This window comes from Antennarius striatus, chromosome 16 (genome assembly GCF_040054535.1).
Source record: "Antennarius striatus isolate MH-2024 chromosome 16, ASM4005453v1, whole genome shotgun sequence".
Taxonomy (NCBI): Eukaryota; Metazoa; Chordata; class Actinopteri; order Lophiiformes; family Antennariidae; genus Antennarius; species Antennarius striatus.
Window position 1 is genome coordinate 6094821 of NC_090791.1, and position 19769 is coordinate 6114589.

The 19769-nt window shown below is 45.7% G+C and overlaps 3 protein-coding genes and 1 non-coding gene across 7 annotated transcripts; all 4 read left to right on the forward strand.

Moving 5' to 3' along the window:
* The first annotated feature begins 106 nt into the window (after nucleotides 1-106).
* LOC137609156 (mitochondrial glycine transporter B-like) lies at nucleotides 107-6273 on the forward strand. Of its 3 annotated transcripts, XM_068335966.1 has the most exons (9): nucleotides 107-302; nucleotides 1109-1155; nucleotides 2133-2207; nucleotides 3002-3135; nucleotides 3361-3445; nucleotides 3573-3752; nucleotides 4187-4355; nucleotides 4464-4624; nucleotides 4723-6252. In XM_068335966.1, exons 1-9 carry the CDS (start codon nucleotides 191-193, stop codon nucleotides 4843-4845), a joined length of 1086 nt encoding a protein of 361 aa, XP_068192067.1. In that variant the 5' UTR covers nucleotides 107-190; the 3' UTR covers nucleotides 4846-6252. The 3 variants fall into 3 exon arrangements, with proteins under 3 accessions (XP_068192067.1, XP_068192068.1, XP_068192070.1); XM_068335967.1 differs by lacking the exon at nucleotides 4464-4624 and having other exon boundaries at nucleotides 4723-6273; XM_068335969.1 differs by lacking the exon at nucleotides 1109-1155 and having other exon boundaries at nucleotides 244-302; nucleotides 4723-6248.
* A 597-nt stretch (nucleotides 6274-6870) lies between these two features.
* Nucleotides 6871-9456, forward strand: rpsa (ribosomal protein SA). The gene is made up of 8 exons (XM_068335970.1): nucleotides 6871-7001; nucleotides 7539-7710; nucleotides 7828-7946; nucleotides 8242-8487; nucleotides 8746-8874; nucleotides 8967-9126; nucleotides 9217-9237; nucleotides 9318-9456. The coding sequence occupies exons 2-8, from the start codon at nucleotides 7578-7580 to the stop codon at nucleotides 9410-9412; spliced, it is 903 nt and encodes a 300-aa protein (XP_068192071.1). The 5' UTR covers nucleotides 6871-7001; nucleotides 7539-7577; the 3' UTR covers nucleotides 9413-9456.
* Nucleotides 8026-8165, forward strand: LOC137610398 (small nucleolar RNA SNORA62/SNORA6 family). Its single transcript, XR_011038490.1, has one exon. It is a non-coding gene; the product is annotated as a small nucleolar RNA SNORA62/SNORA6 family (small nucleolar RNA).
* A 2086-nt stretch (nucleotides 9457-11542) lies between the features above and the next one.
* ubn2b (ubinuclein 2b) lies at nucleotides 11543-19722 on the forward strand. 2 transcript variants are annotated; one of them, XM_068336805.1, is made up of 17 exons: nucleotides 11543-12450; nucleotides 13060-13188; nucleotides 13312-13413; nucleotides 13863-13994; nucleotides 14125-14231; nucleotides 14350-14845; nucleotides 15130-15200; nucleotides 15295-15424; nucleotides 15717-15823; nucleotides 15935-16045; nucleotides 16155-16298; nucleotides 16389-16439; nucleotides 16515-16557; nucleotides 16658-17962; nucleotides 18056-18263; nucleotides 18788-18856; nucleotides 19076-19722. In XM_068336805.1, exons 1-17 carry the CDS (start codon nucleotides 12136-12138, stop codon nucleotides 19120-19122), a joined length of 3567 nt encoding a protein of 1188 aa, XP_068192906.1. In that variant the 5' UTR covers nucleotides 11543-12135; the 3' UTR covers nucleotides 19123-19722. The 2 variants fall into 2 exon arrangements, with proteins under 2 accessions (XP_068192906.1, XP_068192907.1); XM_068336806.1 differs by lacking the exon at nucleotides 18788-18856.
* The last annotated feature ends 47 nt before the right edge of the window (nucleotides 19723-19769 follow it).

Here is a 19769-nt window from a genome sequence, read left to right on the forward strand (position 1 = left end):
ATTCCTCTATTTGTCAACACTTCTTGAATGGAAATCATGTTGTGACATTTTGGTATTATTGCAATTAAAGAGGCTTTCTAAACTGCAACGTGTTGTCCACCTGTGGTTTTTTTAAAATTTCATACTGAGGTTTGTTTTCAGGAGCTTTTAATGCTGAGAGTCTAAACTTGGAGGCTCTGAGGGTCAGATCATGTTTATGAACTTCCGTCTTGTCGCCAGCAGGGGGCAGGCAGACCTGAGGCAAGTTAGAACCGGTTTCACTGTGGGGGTCGTAAGTGGTAAACAAGGACGTGGAAATTTGGGTGAGAACTATTTATTAACCGTATTTTGTTGTTTTGCATCACACGTGGGTACCGAACTCTGCTTAAAGCAGACTAGAAACAAAATGACCAAGAAAACCAACGTGGATTAAAGAATAGAATGAGAAGCTGGCAATCATTATCTTCGACAACAATCTTGGATCACTTTTGTTAGGCCTGCAAAAACACAAGTTGACCGTCAACCCCCCCCATACTCGAATAGATGCCATCAGGTTTTTAAGAGGCAGAAGATGATGAAGGCTCCAGCGGACTTGTGATGATGTGAAATTATTTGTTTTACAATAGGAGTGTTTTAACTTTTCAAAGTAGAATTTGTTAACTTGTATTTTTATTTGAGGAAAATACACAGAAACGCACGAGGACGCTAAATTTATCGGTTATTCGCATGTCTTTATTTTTTCCATAGAAACATTTTAAAATGTTTTCTTGCGGGAGTTAATTCTGGGTGGGTTGAGCCAAAAGTTGTGCAAGCATCAGCTGCAGTGGGCTGGGTCGTTAGAGTACACTTAATTGGTTAATATTCACCTTTGTTCAGTCATTAGCCAATTAAAAGCCAAGGCTGCGTATATGGGCGGGAGCTTGTCACTGACGTCACAGGACGGAGCCGGAACCGGCCGGTTTGTTTGTCTGGAAGAGGAACAGAGGAACACGATATAGGCACACGTTTAACGACATCTGGGTTATTTTTAAGCAACTAATTTTTTTCGACGGAAGAACAAATTGACTGCGACAAAGCATTTACGTTTTACCTTTTTTTTCCTCACTGAAAACGTCTTCGAAAATTCAAGATTACTTGGGGATCAGGCATTCAGTGGGAAGAAGACTTGAGTCCAGGGTAAGCAACATAGGAACACACCTGAATTATGTTATGTCATCTTTTTTCAATTAATCTGAATTTTTTAATTCAGATATGCTTAATGCGTTGGTTTTGGGTTTTTTTTAATACATGTGATCTGACTTTTCCCAATGTGAAAAGTCAGATCACAAATCAGGTGATGTTTCTCCAGCTGAAATCACGAGTGGAGGAAAAGATCAAGTGGGTTGTAGTAAAAAAAAGACACAAGGATGGAAATTTAATGAATGAATTTGATCCTGGTTTTGCCTTCTTGCCCTCAATCTGAGCGCTGAAGGAGTTTCTGCTGTCATATTAAACACTGCAAGAATGAATGAAGGTGTCACTATTGTACTTTTGATAAGGAGCCAATATATCAATGACATTGTTCTTTGATTGTGATTGCGGGGTCGTTGCTGTTGCTGATGTTAACACAGAGATTTTCAAATTCAAAAATCTTGATTTGTCCCCAACAGGCAATTGAAGGCACATAAAACAGCAAATTTTAATACACAGGAAGCCAACACTAACACATACACAATAAACAGATATGTACACTGTAAAATGTGACTAACCAAAGCAAAAAGATCAGCAAAGCCAGGACTTTAAACCACAACGCTGCATTTAAAAGAGAAGACGTGGTGATACCACACATAAAGGAGCCCCTATTCTGAATGCATCCTTCCACATGACGCCAGAGCATCATGTCCTGCACAGAGACACGTTGCTGTAGTTCACATCTGCGTTCACGTGGAAGCTAGATACATCCTAATATGTAGCGCAGTGATCTTTGTTTCGTTAATGAGTAGCTGTGCGTTTGTGTCGTGGTCACAAATGGGAAACGGCGTGTAGGTCATGTGATCTGTGTAGTATATTTAACCTGCTGGGAGTCATTTGCTGCCTGATACAGACAGAAGGACCGTGAACGTAGCTCATCAGAATCAGAGGCCAATTCTTTCTGCTGTGTTTTGCTTTCGAAGGGGTGGAAACGTTCCAGACTAACAAAGACATCAAGAGGAAAAAGATCTTCCAAAACAGTCATGGACATATCGCGGGTGAGTTTCCAGTTTGAATTTTCTTTTTCTTATTGTAACAGTTTGAACACAAGGATCTTTCCCATTATGGCCTTTTGAAATTAAGTTGGGGCATCCTGTCTGATGATCACCGAGTATTGGTGAAAAAAGTGTTAAAATTCCCAGAGAAAAGTGACACTGGCAGGAGAGACGTGCTCTGAGGTGTCTCATTAAAGACAATGGAGAGTGACAGCAGGTGTCAGGGTGGGGGGGTTAGGGGGTAGGAACTGCCCTCCGATTAATGATCAGTGTGTTGGATTAACACAGTCACCTCTGGGTGAGCGGTAGGATTCATATTCTTCAGCAGACTGGCTGGTGCAACATGAAGTGCGCTCTTCATCAGTGCTCTTCATCGCATAAACACCAGTCTGACATTCAGCATCTATAGTAATACAGTACTATAATAATATAGTATGTGTGCTGCTGCTCAGGTGTACAGATGAAGATCTATTGTAAAATATCATTAACAGAACAAAGAGTTAACATCTTATAATAACTAGTTATTGTGGAATTCATGTTATCGGACATTAAACAGTTAACTGGGTCATTAATGCAGTAAGTAGCACAGTATGTACTATGTATGCACTATGTACTGTGACTGGTTGTATAACTACATACATTGAGCTGCTGGCTTATCAGTAGCGTCAGGAGCAGCTTGTCAAGAACGCTTTGATTACTTAACAGCGCATTTTATCAGGAATTGATTCATTTAAATAATTTGTGTGTACTCACACTTGCCACCAAAGTTCATACTATATTTATTCCTCCCCCCATAGACCTACCCAGCTGTCAAGGCTTTCCTGTGTGGCTCCTTCAGTGGGACATGTTCCACCCTACTTCTCCAACCTCTCGACCTGGTGAAGACCCGTCTGCAAACTTCACAGTCTTTGCAGAGTGGATTACATTCTGGGTGCGTGTGTGGACGCAAACACACACACTGTTATCTCTGCATTGATTGATTGCATCACACGCTTTCTTTTCATTGTGGCAGTTTGGAGTGTGACTTCCAAAATCTGCTTTAATAAATACCTGAGCCTCACTGAAAACCTCATATAGCACAAGCAGCTAATGATCCGGCATTTAAATCAGGTTCTGATTGCCTTTCTGTGTCCTGATTTCAACATTCTTCTTCCAGTATGGGCAGAGTTGGGATGGTGACTGTGCTCCAGAATGTGGTGAAGACAGAGAAGCTGCTGGGCCTGTGGAAAGGGATTTCACCGGTGAGTGCGTCTCTTAATCACAGTCCCTCCATCGTCATGTCTTATTTAAATTTTTGAGTTCGTATGAAACAATTTTCAGACTTCTGTCCCCTTCTCTGACTGTGCTGTCATCCATTCAATCCTCCAGTCCTTTGCTCGAACCATCCCAGGAGTGGGAATCTACTTCAGCACATATTACTCCCTGAAGAATCACTTCTTCCAGGACAGAAACCCGGGGGCTTTTGAGGCCGTGCTGCTGGGAGGGGGGGCACGGACTGTGGCCGGGGTCTGCATGCTGCCGGTCACCGTCATCAAGACACGCTTTGAGGTAAGCAAATGTTATTCATTATAGATGATACCAAAATGTTCCAGAGTTTTGGATGGTCAGGTTTGATCTTTTGGACCGGCGTCCATGTGATATGTTTTATATTTTTATATATTACTTTTTCTTTTCACTGTTATCTAGTGGCAGATTCGATTTTTTAAATTTTTTTATTTTACATGTAAAGGATGAGTAATTTCGTGAGTATTCTCTGCTAATAGGGCAGAAGACAAAGAGACAGAGCACAGGGCTGCTAATTATATTTCAGGGAGCTCTGTGTTAGTGAATTAGTGCAAAAAACAATATCCTTAGATGAAGTTTATTTTATATTCTTAGGAAATTCAGTATTTTATATCCTTTTCATGTGAGTGAATAACAACTTGAACGCTCATCTGTGTTATGTACGCGTCAAACCAAATGTATGTGTTTTTGTGTTTCAGTGCGGCATGTACAATTATGGCAGTGTGGCCGGGGCTCTGCGCAGTGTGTGTCAAACTGAAGGTCCTGCAGCGCTGTACTCGGGGCTGATGGCCACGCTCCTCAGAGACGTTCCTTTCTCCGCCGTCTACGTCATGTTCTACAGCCAGACCAAGGCCCTGTTGCCAAAAGGTAGGAGTACAGCCAAGGGCCATTCAGCAATTATCAACCATGCATGTAATTATTGACAATAATGAGTAGGATGTGATTGTGATCAAAGTCCTCCTGTCTGTCTTAAAGAAATCAGCCTGTCTCCCTCGGCCCCCCTGGCGATTTTCAGCTGTGGAATCTTGTCGGGAATATCGGCCTCCCTGATCACCCAGCCTGCCGATGTGGTCAAAACACATGTTCAAGTGAATCCACAGCTGAGAACAGCCGAGGCTATCAGATATATCTATTTGGTAACCATCACACTCCTTGTACCTGGATGAGTGACAGCATGGTTTTTTTACTCAGTTCAAAAGCTAATGTTTTAACATCTGGTGCCTTTCCCTCTCAGGAACATGGACTCCAGGGGTTCTTCAGAGGGGCAGTTCCACGGGTGCTGAGGAGGACCGTGATGTCCGCCCTGGCATGGACGGTGTATGAGGCGATGATGACTCGCATGGGGTTGAAGTCCTGAAGAGGAGAGCTGATGAGAAGCAAGGAGAGCTTGGAGCCAAGTGACCAGTGAGGAAACAGGATTGAGCTGATAAAGCACAGAGGAGCCTGAAGATGTCTTTAGGCAGAAGTGCAGACCGTTGAGAAGAGCAAGGGAATGCTCGTGGTCTAAATGACTAACATGCACATTAACAGAGAGGAGCGCAGGATTTGCTCCATGAGCAGGATTCTCAGAGTTATAGGTAAAGATCTAAAACTAGAGGTATGCTTTGTACCTGAGCAGAAATATTTTTTAATAGTAAAGGTATGCTGGGAAGTTCTGTGAGAAATGACTAACACATTAGGAATATTTCATGTTTATTTATTTATTTTAATTAATTTAGTTTTTCTTTTTGGACATGTTATTACAATAGACTTAAGACCTTCATCACATTTGCAACATAAACAACAACGTCCAAAAAAAAAAAAGGGCTGAAGCGCCATGTGGCTTACCCAGAATCAACAAAGACCTCTCATTGCAATATGTTGTCAATCAACTCATACATACAATTTAACATCTGATAAATTTTGGCCATATTGTTCTTTTAAACCATCCATTCTGTCCCGATAGATGTATGTGTCTGCACACATGTCTAGACAGGAATCAGCTGGAGTCCTTGTGTCTTTTTTTTAACAGTTGTGGATTTTATACATGAGATCTTATACAGTACTGCTGTGACACAAACAATGTATTTTATTTGGACCATTATAATACATGTGAACCACATTGATTTTATCACTGTAGAAATCCATAAATGCCTCTCCAATGACACAGTGTGTACTTATATTGTTATATTGCTTTTCTGAAATTTTAAAATGTGCATTTATTTTCTTGATGTGTGTTTGTATGTGAATATTTTGATCACTGTTAACATATTCTGCATTTTCAAAGACAATAAAAGTGACCAGTTTTATCTGCTTGGAATAGGAGGAACATGTTATTTTTTTGTGAATGACTCAAAAGAAAGTTGCCGCCTCACATGACCCCCTGGCTGACCTCTGAAAAGCGTCTGTGTCATGATATTCCCAAGCTGGACAGTTAATTAGTGCCCTACTTGTATGTGAGTGCAGCTACAGACTCTCAGCAGCATAAGATTTAATGGTTTCTGTTATCTTTATTGGTCTGATTGCAGTAGTGTAAACCGATATGCAGTATTCCTTCACAAAATTAGAATGACCAGTACAGAATGAGTAACCTCTCTATCCTTGGTGAAATATCTGATCCTGTACCTTGTCACTTTCCTCTGATTAACTGGATGGGAGATAAGAGTGACTTTCTGATGTCATTGTGGTGCAAGACTACCAAGCCCTTCCAAGTGATTAGAGATATATTGCTCAGCATATTGTGGCAGACAGCCGGAATGCAGAGGCCACAGACTGAAGCTGTCGTAAGAGAGCAGCAGTAACAGAGGTGAGGACCGTGGTTCGAAATGTTCAATAAAAGTAAAGTCTGTTGATGCCCGTGGTCTGAGTGAGAATAATAAGTCAATATTGGGATAATATCTGCAAGAAATGTTTTTGCATATTGGATGTTAACAACCTTGAACTCTCCCAGAATACAACTCTAAAAACAAGTGAAAGAGGACTTCAACCCCATTTAACCTAATTTTTGAGATCCATCTGCAACTGATCTTAAATGTTAAGTCTGAATCAACATTATTACTGTGGTCCTGTGTATTTGTCTGTTTCTGCTTGTTGCCCCACTTGTTGAATATGTATCTGACGTAATTTTAGAATTATCGTATAACTTCATGACTTTATTCTCAAATCGACCTGTCATTGAGTACATGTTGTGACCCTTTCCTGGAACTCTTTATCTCTCGCAAATATAGTTGCACCACCGGTCAGTCCTTCACCGAGAAGTCAGCGTCTCAGCATTATCTTAATATGGTCTTTCCATCTCCTTTGTCTTAATATGGGATCCTCATCCGACCAGGTGGCCGAATTGAAGCTAACTCGTCTCATGTCATTCTGACACATAGCAAGAGCACCTCCTAGTGGCGAACTTTACAAACTACCCACGTCGGTTGATAACCGACCAATCACATGCTTGGAAATTTCGTATAAATATTACGTCATTTCCTCCCAGCGCTCTCTTTTTCACCGTTTGGTTAGACCTCCATACGGCGTTGTTTCGTGGTGAGTGTCTTCCTGGCCGTATTTTGGTAGTAAACGTTCTTATAAAGTCAGATATTCGATATAATGACAGATGTAAACTAAATCATGGCGTAGGGCACGACAAATTTAATCTATCACGTCTTTATCATATGAAATTATCCCAAAGAACATGATGCTAACGTTATAGCTAGCTTCCTAGCTTTCGACACGCGCTCAACTCGGTGTGCCCCTTGCGCCTGATCAGAATTACGTGTTAAATGTTTCAATTGTAAATTTCCTGAAATCACAATTAGTTGTAATAGTAGGCAAGTTGTTTTAAAAATTGTTTGACGGCAGGGCGATGCGCCTTCAGAAGTCCGAAGGCCACTTAGTTATGCACGTTGGCCTTAGAGAGGGACGCCTAAGCCTTGTGAGCTAACGCTGTCGTGGATGAAACGTGTCCAAATCAATTCAAAAGTTATGACATTAAATAAATGTGATGTTGATTCATAGTTTACACGATTTAACTTGTTCATAAACCGGACATTTTTTGACAACTATTTTCCATCCTTTTCCCAGCTCTCCCATCTCACTCGTAACGCAGGGAAAGTGGTCACGATGTCCGGAGGTCTGGATGTCCTTCAAATGAAGGAGGAGGATGTGCAGAAGTTCCTGGCTGCAGGAACCCACCTGGGAGGCACCAACTTGGACTTCCAGATGGATCAGTACGTCTACAAGAGAAAAAGTGACGGTAAGGGAAAGCTGGTATAACAGTGTCATGTGAACCTATAGATTAAGTCCTTTTCATTACAATCATAATATACATCAAGAATTCCTTTTCATGGTATGGTCCTTTCTCAACCATCAGGTGTGTACATCATCAATCTGAAGAAAACCTGGGAGAAGCTGCTGCTGGCAGCCAGGGCTATTGTTGCCATTGAGAATCCAGCAGATGTGTGTGTCATCTCCTCCAGGAACACTGGGCAGGTAAATGTGTAAACTATCCTTTCATTGTACCGCAGTAAGAGCGGATTTACCCATTGGGAAATTGGATAATTGTCTATGATATGCACACTGTTAAAGCCGGGCACTGACGTCAGTGTTCCGGTGTCGGAAGTGTGCGAGAGTGAGTGGGCCGGGTTTTCGCTAACACCATGAGGACTGCTGTCCCATGACTGGGGTTTGATAGTGACCTGTGCCACAAGTGGATTTGTCATATTAGTATCCCTGTCTTAATATGTGTGTGATCTTAAATATATCTTGTTCTTCTTACCCACTCTAGAGAGCAGTGCTGAAGTTTGCCTCTGCTACCGGTGCCACCACCTTCCATGGTCGTTTCACCCCTGGTACATTCACCAATCAGATCCAAGCAGCTTTCAGGGAGCCCCGCCTGCTGATTGTAACTGACCCCCGTGCTGACCATCAGCCTCTGACAGAAGCTTCCTATGTGAACATCCCTACCATTGCCCTGTGCAACACTGATTCCCCACTGAGATACGTGGACATTGCCATTCCCTGCAACAACAAGGTGATCAAATGAACAGACTTACCTTTTTTTATCCATTCTTGCACACCGTTAGAGCCCGGCGCTGTCCTGTCTGTGTAGTGCGGGGTGTAGGATGTGTGCTAAATAATATTGCTAGACCTCTAGGCTCTCCTCTCTAAACCACACAGGGAAGGATATAGAAGTCTTGCAACAATATGGTTGTTTAGATCAACATTTTTGTAGCACAGGCAAGAAGATATCATAGTATATTTTACTGATTTATCAATGTGACTTTTGCAGGGTCACCACTCTGTGGGTCTGATGTGGTGGATGTTGGCCAGAGAAGTTCTCAGGATGAGGGGAACTATCTCCAGGGAGCACCCATGGGAGGTCATGCCTGACTTGTACTTCTACAGAGACCCAGAAGAGGTAAGACAGACTGCACCTTGAGAGATGTACACTGGCCTGTGTTTAGAGGGTACATCAGTTAATTTATGCTAACGCACATATTCTCAACACAGATCGAGAAGGAGGAGCAGGCTGCCGCTGAGAAGGCTGTTGGAAAGGAGGAGTTCCAGGGTGAATGGAGCGCCCCTGCAGCTGAGTTCACCCAGCCTGAGGTGGCCGACTGGTCCGAAGGTGTGGCTGTGCCATCTGTGCCCATCCAGCAGTTCCCTGCAGGTGTGTTGTCTTTGCACTAAAGTTTATCCTGATTTCGACCTGACATTTTTCACATATTGGTCACCTTACTCTGCCTCTTTTTTTTTTCAGCTGCCCCAGCTGTAAAAACAGGTAAGGTCTTTTTTGTTAGGCTCTATGGAATTTCAAATTGTGGGACAACAAACTTAATTGATTTCTTTCCCCTCCTGCAGAGGACTGGAGTAGTCAGCCTGCCACAGAGGATTGGTCCACTGCTCCCACTGCCCAGACATCTGACTGGGGCGGTGCTGCTTCTGATTGGAATTAAAGTGGCAAGGGCAACAATAAAGTGGTGGATTTTTTTACACCTGACTTTGTGTTTGCGTTTCATTTGATAGTTCAGTTCGCTTTTATGTTCCATTCAAATCAAATATGCAAAGATAGTTTGCTGCAGTCAGAATTGTACAAAGTAAAATACTTCCATTCAATGTTTGCAGCAGGAGAGAATTTGAAGTTTATGAACTCGAGCAAACGAACAAGCTGAAAAGCATTCAGATTACTATACTATAAATAGTGGAATATATGAATGAATGGACAGTAATGTCATGAAACAAGGTAAGCCTGCAGATGTACTGCTAGCTCTGCTGTCTGTACCAGGAGTTGCTATTGAGGACATGCTAACTACTTTCTTCAAAGGCCTTCAAAAATATCAGACTGAATTAAATGGCAAAAGTGTTCAATTAAAGACTATAGTTAACTGGAATTGTGCATGTCATAAAAGTTATCCAGTATTTTTGATGTATATTTAGTAAACTTTGACATCAGCATGTCATCACATGAATCAGGATGACAGCATTAATAATTATCACACTTGTAAACAAAAGGTCATATTTTAGAAATTGTAACCAAGACTTGTTTAGTATAATGCCTGGTTTCAAAACTTGTCAGGGGAACCATAAGAAAGGCAAAAGTAGATGGGATAAGCACTGAGAGCAAGTATGTCTTGTTTTTTTCCACACAAACATGAATCCCTGCTACTGCTGTACAGTGGGTTTCAGTGATTCCAAAAACTACAACCGCTATGTTTAAATCCAACAAATGACCCGTGACACTTGGTATTCATCTACTTAAATATGCGTTCTCTAAATAACAGCACCTTTTTTTATCATTTGAACCATTGTCATTGCAACAGCTCCCTCCATTTTGTTAGTTGATAACCTAAACATTCATTTTAACTCTGATCGTTTGATGTGGAGTAGCTCAGTCCACAAAGTCTTGGGCTGTGGATCATAGGGCGGCTGGTTCAAGGACCCATGTGGACCAAAAATTTCTGAGTATGACAACGTCAAGAACTCATATTACTCAGCCATTATAGCAAATGACAGGGTGCCCAGAGAGGAACTTTGGTATTGTATGAGGAAGTCTGGAGTGGCAGAGAAGTATGTTAGAGCGGTGCAGGACATGTATGAGGACTGTAAGACAGGGGTGAGGTGTGCTGAAGGTGTGACAGAGGAGTTCAAGGTGGAGGTGGGACTGCATCAGGGATCAGCTCTGAGCCCCTTCTTGTTTGTTATGGTGATGGACAGGCTGACAGACGAGGTTAGACAGGAATCTCCATGGACTATGATGTTTGCAGATGACATTGTGATCTGCAGTGAGAGCAGGGAACAGGTGGAGGAGAAGCTAGAGAGGTGGAGGTTTGTCCTGGAAAGGAGAGGAATGAAGGTTAGCCGCAGTAAGACAGAGTACATGTGTGTGAATGAGAGGGACCCAAGTGGAAGAGTGAGGTTACAGGGAGAAGAGATCAAGAAGGTGGAGGATTTTAAGTACTAAGGGTCAACAGTCCAGAGCAATGGAGAGTGTGGAAAAGAGGTGAAGATGGAGTACAGGCAGGATGGAACGGGTGGAGGAAAGTGTCAGGTGTGATGTGTGATAGAAGAGTTTCAGCTAAATGAAAGGAAAGGTGTACAAAACTGTGGTGAGACCATCAATGTTGTTTGGTCTAGAGACAGTGTCACTGAGGAAAAGAGCTGGAGGTAGCAGAGATGAAGATGCTGAGGTTCTCTTTGGGAGTGACCAGGAAGGATAGGATCAGGAATGAGTACATCAGAGGGACAGCACATGTTAGAGGTTTTGGAGATAAAGTCAGAGAGGCCAGACTGAGATGGTTTGGACATGTCCAGAGGAGAGATAGTGAATATATTGGTAGAAGGATGCTGAGTTTTGAACTGCCAGGCAGGAGGCCTAGAGGAAGACCAAAGAGGAGGTTTATGGATGTAGTGAAAGAGGACATGAAGGTAGTTGGGTTGAGAGAAGAGGATGCAGAAGACAGGGTTAGATGGAGGCAACTGATTCACTGTGGCGACCCCTGAAGGGAAAAGCCGAAAGGAAAAGAAGACATATCATTTTATGTAGTTATAATTATTATTAGTAATGAGAAAAACATCTTTAGCTTTAGGAATGATGGCGTTCATTTTTCTGAATTTACACACAACCACGGTCCTTAAATACCCCACACGTACAGTCATTTCCCCTTGTAGTGAAAGGAGGTGATGCGTTCAGGATCCGGACATCCCGCCTGTTCTGAACAATCAGCTTCACCACATTCGCGCTTGTTTGTCAGGTGGGCGTGCTCAAGCGCTCCTATTGGACGGACGTCGTTCCATTTCCTCCCCGGCTTCCGCTTTCTTTTCATACGCACGCCCAGCCACTGAATAATGATAATAATGATCAAGATGGCTACGACAGAATCATTCTTACGGTAGCTGTAGCTAACCACCAATTACATGGAAACACTCAAAACTGCGTTTTCTAGATTTTTAAGTCCCTCGTAGGTGACGGGGTCGGTGTCAGGGATATTACTACATGGATTAATAAGGGCTAGAAGGAGATAAACGTGATCGCGTTGTCTGGAGCACTCATTCTGAGGAAGCTAACTAGCACCCCCAGTAGCTAGCCGCACTAGTCGACCATCTCCGGGTTCAGCTTTCCAGCCAGCGGCGGCTTAGCGGAGTGCGCTCCCTTTTTTATTTTTGAGTGCCTGGACTCCAAATGGCCGAGCCGAGGAAAGTGCCGTTCGTCACCATCTCATCCTTCAACACCTCGCCGCCGACTCCGGAGTCCAGCAAGAAACGCCGCCGCGAAGATGAGGCCGCCGACATCACTTTTGGGAAAGATGGAGGTGGAAGTGCCGCCGCGATCGGGTCAGGAGGTGGAGGAGGTCTGTTCGGTAACACGAAAGCAGCCGATGCCAAGATCGAGGAGGCGAAACCCACCGTCCGCCTCAATCTCCCGCTGACCGAGCCAAACGAACGAGCGTCCGCTGAATTCAACTACGGGGAGCTGGTCAACTCAACTCTCACTCAGGTAGGAGAGGATCGGTTCGGATCCGCGGTGTCACCGGAAGGGCCTAACCCGGCATCGCTCCAGGACGGCCGCTGCGCCCGGTGCGCCGATGTCCCCCTCAGAGATGTTATTATTCTCAATAAAGAGTTTAAAGTTTGTTCATATTGCACTGATTCATATTGTCATTATATGGATTTACTTTATTTATCTGATAAAGAGTAGATAGATTCATGGAAGTGCTGCGTGAAGCGGGCTTTAGGATAAAATGTCAAGCTGCGATTATTTATGGTTGCAATTTCTCAAAATCTGGTTACTTGAGAGAGAAGAACATTTATGTGACAGATCCTGAGAGAATTTTAATTTTAGTCACTCCAGAAATAACAGCTGATCCTGTAAAACCCTCACTGTCTGGTGAACTTCATCTCAGTAGGATGTTACAGATGACTTATTGTCCCTGCTCACATCCCATCGGAAGACGTGTGTGAATAGAGTTGGTCAAGATTGATCACAAATACTTTGCATTGATAAGCAATTTTTACAGCTTTGATACTATTAATATAAATATATTTTATACGTATAAAATCGGTTGATTCATTCCCACGTCGTTGTACTCGTCCATCTTTTCCTCAGGTAAAGCATGCAGGTTCAACGGTCCCTAAAGGACTCACTCCCCCCCTTGACCCCAGTGACCCCTTTGCTGATGACGACAGGGAGAGGCGGGAGGTAGAAGAGCTGGCCAGGAAATTTGAGAGCAAATATGTGAGTGTTTGTAATCTCAGGAGATACATATATACTATGAAGGTGTTTTTAAAACTGTAACTGTGGAGGTCTAATGTGTATATTTGAAATGTTTGTGGTCGCTGCGTTTCCCTCTGTTTGCAGGGTGGAGCCCCAAAGAAGAAGAAAAAGGACAGAATGCAGGATCTCATTGATATCGGCTACGGCTACGATGAGACCGACCCTTTCATAGACAATTCAGAAGCTGTGAGTCCCTATTTTCCACACATTACTCATATATCATCATATATATTTATTAATACTAAAAATTAGTAATTATTTATAATCAATCCAAGGATCTTGTGACTTTTTATTTTTTTGTACTGAAACTGTTTGCAGGAATCAGGTGTAGTGTTGTCCACATGATCTTCATTTTATCACCACTAGCTACAACATTACATCCCCACACACATTAGATCCTAAATAGGACGTATAGTTTATTAACTTTAGGTTATGTTGCGTCATCACACTGAAAAAGTAACAGCATTTTATAGCATTACTTTTTTGAAGTTGTCTGTTGGTGGCTCATATGTTGGATTATTTTAAATAGTAACCCCCAAAAAAGTGGTTGTGTTTCTCGGCTCTGGCTGAAGGTTGGTGCAGCACGCCGCAGCAGAATGAAGATAACAGTAATTATACTTCTCTCTTGGTCTCAGTATGACGAGCTCGTTCCGGCCTCTCTCACCACAAAACATGGAGGTTTCTACATCAACACAGGAACACTGCAGTTCAGAGCAGCGTCAGACTCTGAGGAGGAAAATGCAGGGACGGAGGATAATCACTTCAAGGTAGGCTCTCTTAACAGTTAGTTAATTATTCATGCAGGCAAACTGTTCAGTCAGTAGTCAAATATATCAGTGTTATCAAAATGATGGTTGTATGACTCTACTGAACCAAAAGTTTGGCACCTCTGTGCAGAAAATTAAAGATGGTGAGGAGCGGGCGATGAAGAAACACAGGAAAAAGCCAGATGGTGGAATTCTGGAGGAGAAGAAACCCAGAAAAAATAAAGTACCAAAGCCCGGGTGAGCTCTCAGTTTGACTTCACTGGTTTCTCGGGTTTTTATTTAATGCGACGTCCAGACGTCGGTGTGACACTCAGGTTAGTGATGCAGACTTTCTTTCCATTGTGTCTCCCGGCAGAGTTTCAGCCCTGAATGTTCATCGGCCCGAAAAGAAGAAGAGGAAGAAGCTGATGAAGGATTCCATCCACCTGGCCAACATGCTGCGTCGCTTCACCAGAGAGAAGGAGGAGATGCGCAAGAAGAACCTGGTTCCAGTCGCTTTGCCACGACTCACCACCAAAGTGCCCAACGCCAACAGTGCACTCATCAACACCCACCCCAAGGCTGCTGGCAACCACGACTGCAACATGGCCGACCTGACATCCGACCCCGCCGTGATGTCACTGCTGGGCTCGGCCAATAACGACATCCTGCAGGACATGATGGGTGACCTGGACTTTGGGATGCTGGACTCTCCTCAGCCCTCAAGTCCAGTGCAGGGAGAGAATGGGTCATTTGGGATGGGGCCTAAAGCAGGGGCCAGCAGAGGGCCTCCGGGTAACGTGATGACGCCTCCTCCTCTCCCCTGTGGACTCCCAGGACCGCTCACCAAACGCATTGAAGACCTGAGAGCGGTACAAATTTTTTACATTCAGGTTTCAGATTAATAATTATTTTACTTTATTCAGATTCTCTGTTTGATTAGTTTGCAAATGTCACAAAGCACTGAAAAATATGTATCAAACTTTCCTAGAAAAAGTTAGTGAACTTTATTTTTTTTAAAAACTAATGGAGAATGTGAAACAAGTGAATGTTTTATAAGTTATTAAATGTTTAAAACGATAATCAGTGACCCTGATTCAGAAATGCGAGCAGGATCGTTCAGGCCTTTGCGTCTCACGCTTGTCTCTCTGTGCAGGCTTCCCGTCTGTTTGATGAAGAGGGCAGAAAGAAGTTCTTCACGTTGGACATGAACAACATCCTGCTGGAGTGAGGACCGTTTAGATCCATTTTTTGTCTGACTGGTGTGAATCCCCCCCCCCCCGATAAATGTCTGATGTCTCCCTGTTCTGTTCTGTTCCAGCATTGAGTTGCAGGTTCAGGAGCAGCCGCAAGAGGTGCGTTCGGCCGTCTACACTCACCTGGAGGCCTTTGTGCCCTGCAATAAAGAGGCTCTGCTCAAACGGCTGAAGAAACTCAGCCTCAACATTCAGGTGTGAGGGAGCATGGTTATTCTGAGACGCGAGGATAAGACAAAAAAAAAAGATGCTACTGAAAGTCAGACACAAAAAACCCCCCACACATTATACTAAAATAATTAACAACTGAGCCTTAGAAGTTGCCTCCTATTTCAGAGAGTCTGAGCTAAAGTCTTTGTTTCCGTTGCTGCTGCAGTCCTGCCTGCGTGCTCCTTATCTGCCTCTATATTTAGCGTCTGTGTGTGCCGCCCTGCATATCCGCGTTCGATTTCTGACCGTGATTTTCTGTCTGTTTCCTGTCACTCAGGACGACCGCCTACGAACGCCGTTACTGAAGCTGAAGCTGGCGGTTTGCAGCGTCATGCCGGAGCAGATCGCTCGCTACAACATGGACTGTATCGCCAAAGTGGCAAAGTAAGAGCGCACGGCGGTGGTCCTCATTTAGAATCGGAATATCACATATTTATATATCCATATATACTCCTGTGTGTGTGTGTGTGTGTGTGTGTGTTCCTCTGCTGACAGGCAGCAGTCGGAGGAGGGAGAGAAAAACGGCTCAGAGGACGACGATGAGGAGAAACCAGGGAAGAGGGTGATGGGGCCTCGAAAGAAGTTCCTCTGGGACGACAAACTCAGGTCGGTTCCACGGAGGAAAGCTCATTACTGTGTGTCACCTGGGGTGATTGAGTCCTCACTGTACCTGTGTGTGTGTGTGTGTGTGTGTGTGTGCGTGCGTGCTGTCCAGGACGTTGCTATGTAACCTGGTGCGGGTGAAGCTGAGCTGCTATGAGCTCGAAGGCAAGAACTCGCTGTCTCCTGAAGACTACCTGAAAGCCTTCCTGGAGACTGAAGTCCGGCCTCTGTGGCCTAAAGGCTGGATGCAGGCCAGGTGTGTGTCGGCAGGCGTTTGACCCCTACGACCTCAACTCGGTAAACTTCCTCCACGGTGACGTCTGTTAACATTTATGTCTGTCGGCAGGATACTGTTCAAAGAGAGCATCATGGCTCACGGCCATCTCACCGGCTACACGTGAGTCACGTGATCTGATATCCGCTGAATTCCGATTTGTCCAGCTTGTCCTCACTCGCTTCTTTGTCCTTTCAGAGCGAAGAAAAAGATGATCCCCCCTCCCAAGCCCAAGCCAAAGGTAACGCCAGAGATGGGTTTGTTAGTGATGTCACTGCGTTCGCTTAGGAACCCGTCGATGTTACGTGTCATAATCGTGTTTCTGTCACTCGTCCTTGCAGGAGTCCGTGTGGGTTCCGAGGCCGGTCCCCCCAGCGGGGGCCACCCCCTCTCCCGCAGCCCAGGTTTCCAAGCGACCGCCTCCGTCGCCGTCCGAACCCATCTGTCTGGATTCCCTCGACGACGATCTGAGGACTCCCTCCCTCGACTCCATCTCCCAGGCCCTGGCCATCCTCGGTAACGCCGCCAAGGGCCTCGCCCAGGGGGACAGCCCCCCCTCCCCGGACAGAGCCAAGCCCTCCAACAACCCCTCCTCTCTCCTTTCCACGCCGCTCCTCCAGCAGCAGAAGAAAAACTCCGTCAGCACTCCCAGCTCCGCCGCACCTCACTTCATCTCTACCTCTTCGTCTTCCTCCACCCCTCTGTCTCGGCCCCCCTCCATCAATCCGTCCCCTCTGCCCCTGGTGAGGGTGGATGGGATGGGGGTGATCAAGGGCTCGGTTCAGGCGCACAGACACTCGGTGCTGAACACTCAGAGGACTTTGGGTTCGGGTGTAGCTAAAACCAACATGCCTGCCTCGGCGTTATCTCCTAAGCCACGCCCACCGCCCACGGCGTCCCCGCTCGTGCCCCCCGGAGCAAAGATGGGCGTCTCTTCCCCCCCTTCTAGCCTCCTCAAAGGCAGCAATAATAACAAACCCAACAGCGGTGACACTCTCATCATCACGTCGTCTCAGTCCCGGCCACACGTCCTCACGTCCCCCTCACACCTGACCCCCAAAACCTTCCAGACGCCCCGCCTCCCCCAGATGCAACAGAATAAGTCGTCCCCGTCCACCCCCCTCTCTCAGGCGCTCGCCGGAGTTCAGCCCCAGCCTCAGTCTAACTTCATCACCCCTATGCATGCCACTCTGACAAAGTCCACGCACAGCAGCATCCCCCCCATCGTCAAACTCACGCCCCGCACCCCCAACCCCGCCGCCACCACGACAACCTCAGTGTCCCCCGCCGTCTCCCAAAGCCCCAGGTCTCAGGCAACCCCCTCCATCCACCACTACTCCCCCAAAAGCGCGGTAGGTTTCCGCCTGCCATTCTCAGGTGCCCAAGCAGGAGCGACCAAGCCGGGGCAAAGCGGCTACACACCCCCCAGCGGCCAGAAGACCCCCACCATCATCAACAACAACAGCACCACCAGCACCAGCCTTATTAACACCATATCCATAAGCAAGCATTCAGGATCCAGTGCCTCCCCCACCACGGCCTCTGCCAACGCAGGCCAGCGTCAGAGACCCGGGGGGGGGACAGCTCAGGGGGCCAAGCCGGTCGTGTCCGTCCCATCGTCGTCTGTCTCTTCTCAGATGTCACAGGTCAGTGCTGCCGGCCTGATCCCGGAACCATTAACAGGTGAAGGGGCATTATTGTATTTGTGTTCATCTTTTTCTCTCCGTGTTTCTGCTCAGGTCTCTGCTGGAGGCGGCAGCGGTCTGCTGGGCGCGCCCTCCACTCTTCCCCTGGGGTTCGGGATGCTGGGGGGCCTGGTGCCCGTGTCCCTGCCCTTCCAGTTCCCCTCGCTGCTAAACCTGCCCCAGCTGGGCGCAGCGGGCTCCAGCTCGACCGCCAGCGGCTCCGCAGCCAGTAGCAATGCAGCGTTCTCCACTCTGACTCAGAGTGAGTGACAAACACACACACACACACACACACACACACACACACACACACACACACACACACACACACACACACGTCTCCAGTCGGTGGCAGCTGCCAGATGTGGATTAGACCGGTGCCGTGTGCAGGATCCTCTGCTGTGTCGTGTTTTTTGGGCGTCTCTGTTAAAGCCTCGTTTTGTGTCGTCTCACAGCATCATGTTTGATCACCGTATCGTGTGTCCAACTGTGATTTCTCTCCCGTTTGACATGATTTCATTTTGTTTGCTTCATTTCCCCCCCAAATTTCTCTGGTTTTCTGCGCTCCTTTCAAAATTCTACCGATCCTGTGTTGTTTGCTTTCCTGTCACTCACGTTGTCTCCTACTTCTATCTGTACCCCCTCCTCCTGTTTGGCTGTCATGTTGCCTTCACACCATCCTGCTCCTTTTCTTTTTTGCCCCTTCTTTCCTCCCCCATCTCAATTGGCATCTGCCCCCCCTCCCCCATCCTTCCTCCTACTTGTTCCCCTGTCCTGTCTCCTCAGATCTGTATAAGAGTCTCCAGTCAGGGTCTCAGGTTGCTCTGCCTCCTCACTTGCAGCTCGCTTTCTCAGGTAATATCTGACCCCCCCCCTCCCCTCCAAAGCCTGCGCCACTTGCCCCTTCCCCCCACCCCCCTTTATCTCCTCTGATGTGTCTGGTGTGCTTTGTCGATGTTGTCCTGTTTGGTCTAGTCTCGTTCTGTTCTTCTGCTGGTGACCGCATGCCTTTTTATGTCATTTTATGTCGCCTCATCTCTGTGGCGTCTGACGACGTGTGTTACTCCTCTCCAGACGTTAGTCAGAGCCAGGGAGGAGACGCCAAGAGGAAGAATCTATGATTCAACCGGAACTCCACGCCCAGCGGCCGATCACCGATCGATGACGTGTCGGGACGAATCAGGATTGGAACGCGACCGACGGACAGAGCACTCAACAATCGGCTCGACTTTTCATGAATACCACAGTTAAAGTTAACTTTCTCAAGCAATTTCATAATTTTTTAAAATGCTATTCATAGAATCGCTAAATGACATTAGTTTGTCAATGTTTACAAGACAGACCTCTATCACTGTGGACAGGGAGAGTGAATGGATGGCTTCTTGGAGAGTGGCCGTGTGTGTGTGTGTGTGTGTGTGTGTGTATACGTGAGGCTTTGAGTCGGGTTAATGGGATTGAAGGTGTGCCTTTTGTACGTGTCCCTCTCTGATGCATGGTCAGTGTGTCTCTTTGGTGCTGTTTTTATCATGTAATTATCACTGATACCTGTAAGAAATGTAAACTGCAAATTGACTTTTGATCTTTTTTCAATGAGAGCTGTACAACTTTTCATTGTACATGAATTCTGGAATGAATTCCTTTCTGTACAGAACTGAACCTTAATTAAAAAATCCCTCCCTGACTCTCTTCACCCAGACCAGCTAATAAACGGAGGCACAGCACACATTGAAGGGGCAGTGTACAGTAGATTTAATGGGATAACTGGATT

Excerpts from the sequence above, each read along its gene's own strand:
- LOC137609156 (XM_068335966.1), top strand. The coding sequence starts at position 191 with ATGTTTATGAACTTCCGTCTTGTCGCCAGCAGGGGGCAGGCAGACCTG. Across the intron at positions 1,156-2,132 it reads GAAGAAGACTTGAGTCCAGG|GGGTGGAAACGTTCCAGACT; the intron begins GTAAGCAACATA and ends TTGCTTTCGAAG. Across the intron at positions 2,208-3,001 it reads CAGTCATGGACATATCGCGG|ACCTACCCAGCTGTCAAGGC; the intron begins GTGAGTTTCCAG and ends CTCCCCCCATAG.
- ubn2b (XM_068336805.1), top strand. The coding sequence starts at position 12,136 with ATGGCCGAGCCGAGGAAAGTGCCGTTCGTCACCATCTCATCCTTCAAC. Across the intron at positions 14,846-15,129 it reads GCATTGAAGACCTGAGAGCG|GCTTCCCGTCTGTTTGATGA; the intron begins GTACAAATTTTT and ends CTCTCTGTGCAG. Across the intron at positions 17,963-18,055 it reads TCTCTTCTCAGATGTCACAG|GTCTCTGCTGGAGGCGGCAG; the intron begins GTCAGTGCTGCC and ends GTTTCTGCTCAG.
- rpsa (XM_068335970.1), top strand. The coding sequence starts at position 7,578 with ATGTCCGGAGGTCTGGATGTCCTTCAAATGAAGGAGGAGGATGTGCAG. Across the intron at positions 7,711-7,827 it reads CTACAAGAGAAAAAGTGACG|GTGTGTACATCATCAATCTG; the intron begins GTAAGGGAAAGC and ends CTCAACCATCAG. Across the intron at positions 8,488-8,745 it reads CCATTCCCTGCAACAACAAG|GGTCACCACTCTGTGGGTCT; the intron begins GTGATCAAATGA and ends TGACTTTTGCAG.